This window comes from Bactrocera dorsalis, chromosome 1 (assembly GCF_023373825.1).
Source record: "Bactrocera dorsalis isolate Fly_Bdor chromosome 1, ASM2337382v1, whole genome shotgun sequence".
NCBI classification, from domain to species: Eukaryota; Metazoa; Arthropoda; class Insecta; order Diptera; family Tephritidae; genus Bactrocera; species Bactrocera dorsalis.
In genome coordinates, this window is record NC_064303.1 from 78,800,637 (window position 1) to 78,816,490 (window position 15,854).

Here is a 15,854-nt window from a genome sequence, read left to right on the forward strand (position 1 = left end):
TGCCCCGTTATGAAACGGAGCCAATGATGGACATGATTTTCATTTTTTCTATATTCAATAAAATATATCTCTCATATATGAACTACGCGGAGAGAAATATAGAACCGAGTTTGAGCAATCTTTTAATTCATATTAGTTGATGCTCACAAGTTGTTGTTGAGAGTCGAGAGCTCATGTAGTCGTTGTCTAAGAGGCCTCTTAGCTAAGTAAAATTGCAAATAACCTCCCAGGCCTCTACACAACGCCCCCATTTTCTTTCTGGGTCTCTTACCGCCCCCCTTGACACCTGCTGCGCCCACAAGGGGGCGTTATCGCCCACTTTGGGAAACACTGGTCTTGACTATGAAGACGACGCCGTAAATTATCCGGTGGTATTCCTTAATTCTTTAGACAGGCTTGGTATGCCACCGCATCATTTGCGTCTGAAAGTAGGATTTGTCGTTATTATGTTTCCCAATCTTCATGCACCGAAACTGTGTAATGGAACCCGACTGATTGTGACGCACCTATCGAGTACAAAGGGACAGAATGCTTGATCCTACGAATTCCTTTGAGCTCTAACGATTTGCCATTTCAGTTCAAACGCATTCCGTTTCCAGTGAAAATTGAATTTGAGATGACAGTCAACAGGACCTAAAGATAGTAGACTAGTGTGAGGCATAATTTTGGAAATGCTATGTTTTTCACGTGGCCGTAGCGTGCTCACGAGTTGGAAAACCATCTTTTCTGTACACCGGAACAGAAACCGAAAAATGTTGTTTATAAAGCTGCGTTACATTGAAAAAGAAAAAATTAAATGATAAATTTAGTTTTCTTTTCATTTCAAACTACATAATTTCATGCAGGACAACGGCTGCGGGGTCAGCTAGTATTTAATAAAAAAGATTTTCGAATTTCCGGTTTAATTTGTACCGCATACTTGTATATCACTCTTAACTCATAACAGTGTATCTTTGTGTCTAAAATAGATAATTGAGCGAAAACTTGGCCTATCCCTTATACTATACATATAACTAATATCAAGATTTCCGAACATATGGCTGACTTTACTCTATATGATCGGTTTTACACCATAAAATATTTCCCTGAATGAAGAACGAAATGAATATTTCAAGTGGGGAATTCATTTCTCTACAAGGGAACTCACATAGGGAAAATTTAACATTGTTTTGATTTTTAGCAGAAAGGAATCTGTAGATTACTTGTTAACTTTATCAACCATGAAATGAATATATTTCTACTATGCTTTTTCTAAATAATGGGTTAAAAGAGTAGTAGTTTGATATATTTCCTTACGAAAATATCAAAAAAAGTTATTCAGTTAGGAAAAACACTTTTTGGCCTCATCTTTGTCATTTCATCAATGCGACATTTGTGTAGAGGAAATACAATTTCTTCAAGTTTTCTTCATAAAAAATCGTTCATATTACAAAAAAATATCACATCATATGTGACATGAAATATTTATATTCTCTTTAACTCCCTCCATTTTTCTCGGCATACTAGAAGTTAGCCGTCCAATCAAGCGTCATATAAAATTCGAATTGCACTGAATGCATTGAATTATATAAAGACTTACTTAAAAAGCCAAATATCTCGAGAAATATTAATGATAGCATTTGGGCACTTTTATAGAGTGTTCAATTCTGAGGAATACATATTCGTCTAAAGTCAAAGCGATGGCATAACAGCTTCTGAACTATATAAATTTAAAGATAACAAATCACTATTGTCCTGTATTTTCAATGGAAAATTTTTACATGCAATGGTCCTGTCCTTAATGTTAATATTAAGGGCTCAAATTTTCAGGGAATTTTTTTAAGGTATTTCCAAGGAAATTTCATAATGGGATTGAAAAAAATGAATAGTAAAAAAAAAAACACCCTAATGTACACACATATATATAGATTATCTATAAATTGTATGCAAAGTCGTTTGCGCTTAGAAATTAGCGTTATTTTACTAACTTCATATTTGGTTATTTTCAAGATACCCGAGTAGCCCCAAAATCTCTTCTTCTTCTTTACTTGCGTGGAAACCGCTTACGCGGTTATAACCGAGTTAACAACAAGCCGAGTGCGCAAGTCGTTTCTTCTTTTCGTACTGTGGCGCCAATTGGAGATTCCAAGCGAAGTCAGGTCCTTCCCCACCTGGTCTTTCCAAAGGAGTGGAGGTCTTCCTCTTTTTCTGCTTCCCGCGGCGGGTACTGCGTCGAATATTTTCAGAGCTGGAGTATTTTCATGATATAGCCAGCGTAACCGCTGTCTTTTAATTCGCTGAACTATGTCAATATCTTCGTATATCTTATACAGCTCAACGTTCCATCGAATGCGATATTCGCCGTGGCCAACGCGCAGAAGACCATAAATCTTTCGCAGAACCTTTCTCTCGAAAACTTGCAACGTTGACTCATCCCACGTTGTCATCGTTCATTCTTCTACAGCATATAGCAGGACGGGAATAATGAGTGACTTATAGAGTTTTGATTTTGTTCGTCGAGAGAGAGTTTTACTTCTCAATTGCCTACTTGGTCCGAAGTAGCACCTGTTGGCACGAGATATTCTGCGTTGGATTTCGAGGCTGACGATGTTGTTGGTGTTGATAGACAAAATTATCTACGACTTTGAAATTATGACTGTTAACAGTGACGTGGGCGACTATTTGTTTGATGACAGGATATATTTTGTCTTGCTCTCGTTCACCACCAGATCCGTTTGCTTCGCCTCCTTATCTATTTTTCACGCGTCTTTTCCAAGATTTGGCGCATGGTGAATATATGGTCAGTTGTTGATTTTCCAGGTCTAAAGCTACACTGATAAGGTCCAATCAGTTTGTTGACGGTGTGATTTAATCTTTCACACAATACGCTTAATAAAACCTTATAAGCCATGTTTGTTTTATCCCACGGTAGTTGGCGCAGATTGTGGGGTCTTCCTAATTGTGGGTTGGGCAGAGCACACTTAAATTCCAATCGTTGATCATGCTTTCGTCCCACCATATTTTACAAAGAAGCTGTTGCATGCTCCTTATCAGTTATTCGCCTCTGGGCATCGGTCACTAGATCACCTTTGGGGGTTCTACAAGAGTATGCTCCGGTCTTGAAACCCTCTGTTAGGCGCCGCATCTTTTCGTAGAATTTCGGCCTCTTTCTTTATCAATCTGCAAAAATCGTGTCGCTTCCCCCTTCAACTCTCGGTATCTATCCCATCCCGCACATGTTGTGGTCGATCGTGACGTTGTGACGTAGGCAGTCGGTTTTCTCTCCACTGCGACACGGCACTCCTCTTCGTACCAGCTGTTCTTTTGTTTTTTCCGAAAACCCTTGTTTCCAGTTGCAGCTCTTCGTAAGGAGCTTAAAATGCCGTCCCACAGTTCCCTTATACCGAGTAGAAAATCGTTCGACTATCTGTTGTGATTGCAGCTTCTTAACGCCAAACCTTCCATGTGTTTACTAACTTGCCTTTTTTGCTGTACAGAGGCGAATTTTGGCTGCTACAAGATTCTGGTCCGTTTCGATGTTAGGACCTTGGAGCGTACCCACGTCTAGAACACTGGAGACGTCTTCCGTCTATCACAACATGATCGATCTGGTTGGTAGCTTTTTGATCCGGAGACAGTCAGGTAGCTTGATGTATCTTCTTATGCTGGAATCTAGTACTACAGATAACCCCGGCAAAGTCGATCAGCCTCAACCCATTTGGGGATGTTTCCTTGTGGATTCTGAATTTACCGACTGTTGCGTCAAAGATGCTTTCCTTTCAAACCATGGCGTTAAAGTCGCCTAGCACGATTTTGATATCGTTACGGGGCAGTTCTCATAGATGCGGTCCAAGCACTCATAGAAAGCTTTGGTCACATCGTCCTTCTCTTCCGTCGGGGCGTGGGCGCAAAGCAACGATATGTTGAAGAACTTCTCTTTGATGCGGATTGTGACTAGACGTTTATCCACTAGCAGAAACCGGACATTTCAGGTGCATGCCCTCAAATCGTAATCCTCAATTCAATTGCCATGGCCGTCATCAAAAGAAGGGTCTCTCATCCGAGGCTGGTTGTTATTTTTCATTGAGGGCGTTTTTTACGGGCGGGTCCCAAACCCAGCGCACAACCCTGTGTAGGGATGTTTCGCCTTTATACTTTAGCTCGTATTCAAACGGATTTTCTTTGGCTATCGAGAGGATACTTGGTCAAAGACCGTTAGTCGTTAGCTGTTTGAGCGATATGTAAAAGAATCGTAGCCACTCCCAAGTGAACGGCGATCAGAGAACCTTTCTCACCTGCGTGAACTTCTACACATGACCCCATACTCTATTCTATTGTGCTATAAAGACATGTTTTACAGTATTTTGAAACATATTTATTATTTAGCCACACGTGGTATTTTCATTTCTTTAAAACCGGGTTCGAGTAAATTTGTTATTCAATGATGATTTTAACTGCAAAGTGGGTAAATTTTCTTTAATTTTCCCGATAGGCACACTGTTGATTATTTTTTCACTGCTATTCAGTATCAGTACCGCTGAAAAAGTTACAAACATATATACACAAACTAATGAAATCATTCCTCTTCAGTTTATAATATGTGGAAATGCCAAAATTAGGTAAAATCTGGTTATACCCCGATCATTGCAATTTTGGCTTTAAATTCGGTCACAATCATGGTTCGATGCCTTGGTGCATTAACGTCGTGTAAAATCCATGACTTGTTCTCCACCTTCTGCCGTTTTCGGCGTATGTTCTCACGCGTGACCGTTTGTCCCTCCGGAACAAATGTATGATGTACCAAACCACGAATATCGAAAAAACAATGAGCATAACTCTGCTATTTGAGCGGCTTTGACGTGATTTTTTAACTGAAGTGAACCGACTTAAGCAGCTGCTAAATATATACCCAGGGTTTTCATTTACTACTCCGTACCAGCAAAATTTCCAAGGAAACTTATTGCTATGCTAAAAACTATAGCTGTAGCAATAGCCAAAAATGAAGTGCTATGTTCTGCTCTTGCGTAGCGGTAGCAAAAAATTGGGAGCTGTAGAGCTAATTAAAATTTTCATGTGCTACAGCTCTCGCATGTGACATTTTACCTTTTCCAAAGAACAAGTAGCATGCATTGCGTTTCCAACTAAAAAATGGCTTGTGGTTTTGCGGGCTTACGCGATTTTCCATTTAGAGATATAATTATGCAGAACGTTATAAGTTGATTGTAAATTAGTGATTATATCTACAGAAAGTTCCCCATAACTGAAAACAGTAGTATCATCCTGAAATATACAGTAGGTAGAAAAAGTAAGTTATCAAAGTGAAATATAAATCAGCGATGAGAGTAAAATTTAAAAGTTTATATTTTTCAAACGAAATATTATTTTTTTATTGAGACCATATTTCAAAGTATCTAATTAAAGTCATTTTAAAACAAAAGAGAAGTTCATTGCTTTTATAAAAGGAAAACATACACACATACGGTAAATTGCATGTAGAAAAAATAAGTTATTAAATTGTTTAATATCTACAATGTCCATAATTACGTCTTGCTAGTTGACCCAATCGTTATTTCATGAAGTTGGCACTCTTCAAACAATAATTTTGAGAAAAATTATTCCAACTGTTATAGATGCAGTTCTTCAAGTCAACCAGGTTTTAGGGGTTCTCCTTAGTTATACGCATCGTAAGGACTGCTCAACCTTTTTCAATTGATAACAAGTCAGGGCTTTGAGGAGGCCATTTCAATACACTCACATTTTCATTTTGTAGATGTTCTGTGATGATTTTTGCAGTATGAATAGGCGCGTTGTCCTGTTGAAGAAGGATGTAGTACGTTTATAAAATTGATTTAAGTCTGCAGTATATACAGTTAATATCATAAGTAAGTATACACCATAGCTCGTCTTACAAATTATTGGAATTAACGTATTTCCACAATAGCTTTTAAAATATTTTTTTAAAGGCTTTTTTTGGGGGTTGTCGGTGATGAGAATGAAATTGATCACAAACTTTAGTATACTGAGTGAGTTGCTTGGTGAATAACCTATATGGTATGTACCCTATTTTTCTTTTTAATTTAGGAAAGCTTAACAATTTACATAAACAATGAAAAGTGAGCTGAAACAATTGACGAATATATACTATATGTATATATAAATAAGTGCTTGGATTTCAACCCTCTGCAAGTTGCAAGAGTATAAAATGTTCGTTTGAACCCGAACTTAGCCCTGTCTTACTTCTTAGCACATGTTTATTATTTGTAATATAATTTTTGCATTTATGAATTGTATTGGCTTTTAACATAAAGAGATAACGTGCGTTCCTTGGCTCAAAGCTACCTCCACCAATTTTCGGTCAAATCGGTTCTGCCGTTCTTGAGTTATATATAGTGTAACTAAAACGAATTTTTTTAATATGCATATGCATGTATATATGATATATAAATAATGATATTGATATGTACGTACATACATACATATTTACATGTACTCAAAATTTACGTTTCAGATTTGCTGTTTTTGCTTTGGGTTCTTCCGCTTATCCCAACTTTTGTGCCTTTGGCCAATATGTTGACAACGTACTCGGCGAGTTAGGTGGTGAACGACTGCTAAAGATGGCTTATGGTGATGAAATGTGTGGACAGGAACAGTCTTTCCGTAAATGGGCACCTGAGGTGTTCAAAGTAAGTCATTATAAACTTCCTGCTATAATTTCACATTCACTTTCTTTTTATTATGAACTTTAAATTACAACTTAGAACAAATATTTTAATTCATTTAAAGCTCGCTTGTGAGACGTTCTGCTTGGATCCAGATGAGAGTTTATCGGATGCATCGTTGGCTTTACAAAATGAATCCTTGACCGTAAATACCGTGCGTTTGGTTCCCTCGAAGTCTCGTGGCTCTTTAGATGAGTTGTTATCCAAATTTCATAACAAAAAAGTGTATTGTTGTTCCATTAAAGAAGCCCCAATTAACCTTACCAACATTGGTAATGGCGAAAGGACAACCATTCTTCTGAAGATTAATGCTCCTGGATTGGAATATGAACCAGGCGATCATGTTGGAATATTTCCCGCAAATCGCGAAGATATTGTTGATGGCATTTTAAACCGATTAACTGGTGTGGAAAATATGGAGGAAGTCTTGCAGCTACAATTGCTTAAAGAAAAGCATACATCAAATGGCATTTTCAAATTATGGGAATCCCATGATAAAGTGCCACCAGACTCAGTTCGTAATTTATTGTTGCGTTTCTTCGACATAACCACACCACCAACGCGTCAAATGCTCACTCTTCTCGCTGGGTTTTGTAATGACAATCAGGACATGGAGCGTTTACAATTGTTGGCTACTGATTCATCGGCATATGAAGATTGGCGACACTGGCGCTTGCCACATTTACTAGAAGTTCTCGAAGAATTCCCTTCCTGTAAACCACCCGCAACGCTGGTATTGGTTAACTTAATGCCGCTGCAAGCTCGATTTTACTCGATTTCCTCCTCGCCACGTAAAGTTGACAACGAAATACATTTAACGGTGGCCATCGTTCGCTACCGGTCAGAGGATGGTAATGGTGACGAGCGTTACGGCGTTTGTTCAAATTATCTGTCCGGCCTAAATAAGACCGACAAATTGCATATGTTTGTGCGTAGTGCACCTAGTTTCCATTTGCCTCCTGATCATGAACGCCCGATTATTTTGATTGGGCCAGGTACTGGCATAGCACCGTTCCGCTCATTCTGGCAAGAATTCGAAATGTTACGTGAGCTTAATGCGGATGTACCCCTGCCGAAGGTTTGGCTCTTCTTCGGGTGTCGCAATCGAGATGTTGATCTGTATTCGAACGAAAAAAAGCAGTTGGTCCGTGAAAACATATTAAACCGCGTCTTCCTGGCTCTTTCGCGAGAGTCTAATATACCGAAGGTAAGCCCAAAAACAAGCTACAAACTTTAACTTTGATATTTTGATGCATAAGCTGCTTGGCACCATACGAAAGTGATCGAAATCTACTAGGCCTTTGTAATAAGTTTAATGTACATATCTCGTTCACTACTAAGCTATATTAGTTATAACGGGTGATTTTTTTGAGGTTAGGATTTTCATGCATTAGTATTTGACAGATCACGTGGGATTTCAGACATGGTGTCAAAGAGAAAGATGCTCAGTATGCTTTGACATTTCATCATGAATAGACTTACTAACGAGCAACGCTTGCAAATCATTGAATTTTATTACCAAAATCAGTGTTCGGTTCGAAATGTGTTTATCGACAAATTTTGTTCAGCGATGAGGCTCATTTCTGGTTGAATGGCTACGTAAATAAGCAAAATTGCCGCATTTGGGGTGAAGAGCAACCAGAAGCCGTTCAAGAACTGCCCATGCATCCCGAAAAATGCACTGTTTGGTGTGGTTTGTACGCTGGTGGAATCATTGGACCGTATTTTTTCAAAGATGCTGTTGGACGCAACGTTACGGTGAATGGCGATCGCTATCGTTCGATGCTAACAAACTTTTTGTTGCCAAAAATGGAAGAACTGAACTTGGTTGACATGTGGTTTCAACAAGATGGCGCTACATGCCACACAGCTCGCGATTCTATGGCCATTTTGAGGGAAAACTTCGGACAACAATTCATCTCAAGAAATGGACCCGTAAGTTGGCCACCAAGATCATGCGATTTAACGCCTTTAGACTATTTTTTGTGGGGCTACGTCAAGTCTAAAGTCTACAGAAATAAGCCAGCAACTATTCCAGCTTTGGAAGACAACATTTCCGAAGAAATTCGGGCTATTCCGGCCGAAATGCTCGAAAAAGTTGCCCAAAATTGGACTTTCCGAATGGACCACCTAAGACGCAGCCGCGGTCAACATTTAAATGAAATTATCTTCAAAAAGTAAATGTCATGAACCAATCTAACGTTTCAAATAAAGAACCGATGAGATTTTGCAAATTTTATGCGTTTTTTTTTTTAAAAAGTTATCAAGCTCTTAAAAAATCACCCGTTATTTGCTCAGTGAAATATTATCGGCACTTTCTTTGAAAGTGTGAAAATGCGTGATATGATAAGCCCTCCAACTTCCCATAATTGTTATGTACAAAGGTACAAAAGTGAGATAAATCAATTGTAAAATAAAAATGGTCGAAATAGGATCATAAGAAACCAAATATTAGCAAGTAAGGAAGAGCCAGGGTCGGGTATGAGTGAACTTTTTATAAACTCTCATAATTTGTGTGACGGCAAAACTTTATGGGTGAAAGGTTTACACCTTATTAATTTTTACTATAGGTAATATATTCACATACTTTTTGCCTTGTGTCCGAGATGTTTATAATGAAATATCTTAATTAACCCAAATGATAAACATACACATATGTATGTTATATAAATTCAACCAAAGAGGATTATTTTAATTTAGTTTTGTATAGGAATAAAATCGCAATATTAGAGATATTAGGCTAGGAGAAGGTTAAGACTGATTGAACTTTTGGCATTATTCAGTTATACTCGAAAACATGTTTCCATGTAACTTTGTAAAAATAACTCAAAAAAATTTGGGAGCTGGCCCAATTTTTGAACCGATTTTACACTTTATCGGCATTAAAATACTGTATAGACATCTTACATTTTGACTGATATATACAGTTTAGAGCCTCCTGGAATGCTGAAATTTATCCATTAGGTATATGCGACTGGATGAAACGATTTGATCAATTTTAGGCATTGGGATCAGAAGATTATAGAGATACCTCAGATCTTCAATAATATGTTAATTATAGACGTTTGAAAATACTTATATTAGAATATGTGATCTAGGAGAAGTATTCAACTAATTTCATACATTTTAGACACAAAGATAACTGGTATAAAGTCAACCTGAATTTTGAAAACCTTCATACGAGGTATATTGCGGGCTAGTGGAAATTTTGACGCGAAGTTTTCTGAATTTTAATAATGTTTAGAGAAACGCACATACTTAAGTTTTAAGTAAAATAACACTTATAAATACCAGTAAAAGACCAAACACGGCATACATTGTTCTACAAAGTTGCATTTATATACTGTAAAGCAAAATAATCAGATTAATATAAAATTGTGCTAGATGGGAAGTAGGAGTATACACATTTCTTATCCCCCATTCCGGTCAAAGTGTATTCATTCCTTCTCTGTTTTGTTTTTTTTTTTTTCCACCCTTACGCTTGACAGCACTGATCACATTGTTGAATTAAACTTCGCATATGTTATGTTGTTTGTTTTTTATAGACTTACGTTCAGGATCTGATTGAAAAAGAATTCGATTCACTATACAAGCTGATTGTCGAGGAGCAAGGTCACATATACGTTTGCGGCGACGTCACAATGGCTGAGCATGTTTACCAGACAATCAGGTAAATACGAAAAAACAACAAAGTATATAGAGTACAAAAGATGGATTCTTGGCTGCTACTTGCGCTTTCAAAAATGATAAATCATAGACTAAACTTAATTCTTATAAACAAAATGTATCTTTGTATCGAAGTCAACACAACCACGTTTATATTACATAACAAATAGGTTGAAAGCACCCACAATTGACTATCTACTGATAAATTGATTATATTCACAGAAAAAAAAATTGTTGCAAACAAATGTCGTTATCAACATAGACCCTGTAATGAAACTATCGACCTACTCCAAGTAGCAAAAAAGTACAAATAGTCTGACTGCTTCAACGCCACGGACTTAACTTCTAATTTTGAAAGCGAAGGTGATATACCTACGTTGATTTATGTTCAATGGAAACATACCTTCCTTTTTTGTTTCTTCCACCGAAAAATAGTATTCAACATACAGTAGGTAGAAAAAGTTAGTTATCAAACCAACCATCGCTGTTTTAAACGCTCTATACTTTTTCGCTTTATCGAATATCAGTTGTTTTGTATATGTTTGGAAAGTACCGTTAAAACTTGAATATAAATTACAAAAAAAACATTAAAGATCCAAGAATTCGTTATTTTATAAATTTTGAAATTGAATTGGTATGTAAATTTTTCGTTCTTTTTTATTATTTAATTTTATGAAATATTGAGGGGATTTGTTTGCGGTGAGTTAAAAAAAACTCTGAAAATTTTAAACAATTAATGAATGAGGAGCGTTCAGCTATAATTAGCATAAATTATTGCCGGCTACAACAAAGAAAATCAAGTCATCAGGAAGAAGAGGCAAGGGCGGCTAAAAATTGCAACGGAGAGTTATCAACGAATTTTGGATATTTTTTTCTAATTCTGATCCCTTCAAATCATTTTCAAAATTTCGCGCACAGCTTATAAAACAAGACAAGAAATCCACCTCAGTGCACACTATCCCTAACAGATTGCGCCAAGCCAATATTCACGGCCGCGTTGCGAGAAAGTTACCCTATCTAAATGAGGCAAATAAGAAAAAACGACAAGCATTTTATAAAGAGCAAAATTCATCACAGAACATCTACAAAATAAAAATGACTGGTTACCATTTGAAAATGCTTGGGCAATCCTTAGGATGCGTATAACTGAAGAGAAATCCCAAAACCTGGTTGATTTGAACCATTTTCTCAAAATGAGTGTTTGAAGATTGCCAACTTCATGCAACAATGATTGGGTCAAATAGAATGTATGGTGTGTATGTAAACTTTAAAATTTTATTCACTTCGCTGATTTATATATCAATTTGATAACTTATTTTTTCTACCTACTGTAAGTATACTAATAGAAGACCATCTTTAATTATAAGCTTCAGCATTTCTTATACTTTAAATATAGTAAATAAACATATCAATTGACAAAGAGTTACACACTTAAGTAGAACTGTCACAGCGTGTCATATGCGCTAAGCTCAGCGGTTACTATAGACTTGAAGAATTGTTGACTAAACCCTTGCCACATTTCATATACACTTCACCTCAGTGAGGGTAAATAATATTTAGTTTTTCCAAGCACGTTTTCAGCTATTAAGTGAACATGTACATTAGGGCGTCCGTCATTTCCCAAGTTGATTATCTTTTTGCAAACGTCCCCAAAAATTTCAGTTTTTTACCGAAAAAAGGATCCAATGCAAACAAGCTTTTAATTTTTAATTTATACCGTGCCTAAATTTTCTTTTTTTGTGTATATAACATGCGATTTTTGATATTTGCCACTAAAAAATTAAACCTACGACCTTGAAACTATGACTGCTTTGGTACAAAATTTTCAGTTCTACAAAATGTTTTTTATTGATTTTTACGATGTAATTACTCCTTTAAACATCAAATGCACTATCGCTCAGTAATTCAGTAACTGAGCATTCATGCAATCAAATTGGATAGTAACGGGCACCCTTATGTATCCACCTACATATGAGTGCATTTGTATTTTGACACACTTTCGTACACACAAGGGCTCACACATTTGTTTGTAACAATTTTACAACAAATTTCACACCTTTCATACGTATTTTTCATCGTGGCATTTCTGAATTCCCACTTTTGCAGGAAATGCATTGCTGTAAAAGAGCAAAAAACAGAAACGGAAGTAGAGACATTTATGCTCACATTGCGGGTAAGTCAAAACCAAGAATGCATACAAGGACATAAATGTGAAATGCTTTCAATGTGTGTGAGACGTGAATGTGTCTTGGAAGTAGACCATGTATGTTTATGTAAGCTATTGTATATATGTATATGTAAGTGCAATGCTAGGGTTTGAGGTGAATAAGGGCTGGTGTGAATGTACGAGTCCCAGATGTGTGGCATTGCTGTTCTTTAGCGCTATTTACCAGGTGGGTATTTTGTCGACCGATGTGCGTAGTTTTAAAAAATTCATTTGTTTTGAATTGTTCGCGCATATACGCGCATACATGCATAGTAAATGTGGGATTGTACGGTTTTATCTGTGAGTACTTTTAAATTCTTCTGTTGCCCAACTCTTTCATCACAGTCTGGCAACAAAATATAAACTGTGAAACGTATGTGTGTAAATATTTACGGTTGCGGTTTCAACCCACAATAAAGTTGATATTTGTAAATAGAGCAGGGCACTGAAAATCAGTTTGAAAGGTTAAGGTGAAACGTTGACTTAAATTGAGAATAGAGCAAAAAACAAAACAGAGTTCACATAGTTGAATCTGGAAGTTTATACAAGTATATCGTGATTGATGAGTATTTCATACTCTCTTATTTGTAACATCTAAAGCATATGTATAGGTATAGCTGTATCTAATACATTACAATGTTGTAATACCAAAATACTGAGGATAATGAATTGAATTGGTTTCCAGTTGCTGTCCATCAAATTTAATCACCTAACGGTTGCTCGTAACAACTAATCAATTAATCTAGATGGATAAATAATTGAATATATCAAAGTGATCGGGCGAGTCGAGTTAAGTTCCGTGTGCATGTATGTCCAACCGACTGTCATGCAAGCGATAAATTGAGTAACCCGGCATCTCGACAGACTAAAGTTTATGGCATACTGACTGTCAATTCTATTGCCATTGCCGTTGCCAAATCTGTATGCGGGCATTTGTTATCATAAGTTAATCATTTGCGAAATGGCGTCAAGCAGGCAAGTACGAGCTATAGAAACGCTTAAAATTTTGAAAAGGCTTTATGAATTGAAATTTATGAAAGGATGGAAAAGATTTTAACAATTTTTGCAGAATGACTATTGACCTATTTGATGATGTTTTTTTTTTAAGTCAATCCCCTTGTAAGACAAACTCTTATAATTCCATAAGCATTCGAATTGCTTGTATAAGTTTATTAAATTTAAGACTTCGCTCAATCCAATGATATAAATTTTGTGGAAATTAACCATATTAAACGGAATATTATTTTTTTTAAGGCCTTATTACACTATTAAAAGTAAAATAAGGCCTTTATTTCAAAAAAGGCTTTATTACACTTCGAAAGAGAAATAAAGCCTTTATAAAAATTTACCCAATTGTGCAATAAAGCCTTTTTTTATTAAACATAAATGCCAACCAACTACCGATATGATTGGGGTTATCACGAAGATTTGATTTCCGGCCGTGCGTCCGCCCCCGCTCCCATCCAAATCCGTCGGTTCGTGCGTCCGCCCACATCCGCGCCGCCGCCCGCGCCAACGGCCATCCACCGCACCATTTTCAAGATTTTAAGTAAATAATTGAAGAACACACGTACATAATTTTTATACTCTCGCAACAAAGTTGCTAAAGAGAGTATTATAGTTTTGTTCACATAACGGTTGTTTGTAAGTCCTAAAACTAAAAGAGTCAGATATAGGGTTATATATACCAAAGTGATCAGGGTGACGAGTAGAGTTGAAATCCGGATGTCTGTCTGTCCGTCCGTCCGTCTGTCCGTCCGTCCGTGCAAGCTGTAACTTGAGTAAAAATTGAGATATCGTGATGAAACTTGGTACACGTATTTCTTGGCTCCATAAGAAGGTTAAGTTCGAAGATGGGTAAAATCGGCCCACTGCCACGCCCACAAAATGGCGGAAACCGAAAACCTATAAAGTGTCATAACTAAGCCATAAATAAAGATATTAAAATGAAATTTGGCACACACGATCGCATTAGGGAGGGGCATATTTGGACGTAATTCTTTTGGAAAAGTGGGCGTGGCACCGCCCCCTACTAAGTTTTTTGTACATATCTCGGAAACTACTATAGCTATGTCAACCAAACTCTATAGAGTCGTTTCCTTCAAGTATTTCCATATACAGTTCAAAAATGGAAGAAATCGGATAATAACCACGCCCATCTCCCATACAAAGGTTATGTTGAAAATCACTAAAGGTGCGTTAACCAACTAACAAAAAACGTCAGAAACACAAAATTTTACGGAAGAAATGGCAAAAGGAAGCTGCACCCAGGCTTTTTTTAAAAATTGAAAACGGGCGTGGCGTCGCCCACTTATGGATCAAAAACCATATCTCAGGAACTACTTGACCGATTTCAATGAAATTCGGTACATAATATTTTCTTAGCACCCTGATGAGATGTACGAAATATGGGCGAAATCGGTTCACAACCACGCCTTCTTCCAATATAACGCTATTTTGAATTCCATCTGATGCCTTCTCAATATAACATATACATTAGGAACCAATGATGATAGCGGAATAAAACTTTACACAAATACGGTGTTTGAGCTGAGGTATCCCTTGTGGAAAAATTGTCGTGATCGGACTATAACTTTTCAAGGTCCCTGATTTCGAACACGAAGAACTCAGTGACTAACCTAACCTAACCTAATTTTTCACCGAAAATATCGGTAAACTTCTCAGAATTTAATTCTAATTAATTTTACAGCAAAATAAAAAACATGTAAATGACGGATAATGAAATCTCGATTATCACTTCATCATGCGAGAGTATAAAATGTTCGGTGACACCCGAACTTAGCCCTTCCTTACTTGTTTATATTTATGATTTATTGTGATCAAAATTGTACTATTTTACATTAAATAGAACACATTTTTCTTAAAAACTAAACAACATATAATTATTTCTTCCTTGTTATTGTAATACAATAACATCGTCATCTTAATTCCATGAATATTTTTAAATTTTTTTGTTTTTTTTTTCGTTTTTGATACTCTTGTTACACTGTTAAATTTTTTGTTTTTGTTGTTGTTGATAACAGCATTTCGTTTACTAATCTGTGTTATAATGTCATGTTCAGTCATTTGTTAAACCACGTGCGCTGTTCAATTAATTCTTCAAAATCGTGAAAATGGAAAGTGATGATATATGTACTTGTTTATAATATAATTCCGGGTTTGAGGAAAACCAGCAAATTATTACATATTCGAACAGTGGGACAAATTTATAAATTTAAATATTCTCAAAATAATACAAAATATTATAATTGTTATCAAAATGG

General features: G+C 36.5%; 1 protein-coding gene across 6 annotated transcripts in view; it reads left to right on the forward strand.

The window, feature by feature from the left end:
• Positions 1–15,854, forward strand: part of LOC105223466 (nitric oxide synthase) — a 296,079-nt gene that overhangs the window by 266,018 nt on the left and 14,207 nt on the right. For all 6 annotated transcript variants that reach the window (XM_049449814.1, XM_049449811.1, XM_049449819.1 and 3 more), the window contains exons 15-18: positions 6,488–6,662; positions 6,763–7,905; positions 10,244–10,368; positions 12,471–12,537. In XM_049449814.1, coding sequence (XP_049305771.1) covers positions 6,488–6,662; positions 6,763–7,905; positions 10,244–10,368; positions 12,471–12,537 — 1,510 coding nt within the window. The remainder of the gene's footprint in view (positions 1–6,487; positions 6,663–6,762; positions 7,906–10,243; positions 10,369–12,470; positions 12,538–15,854) is intronic.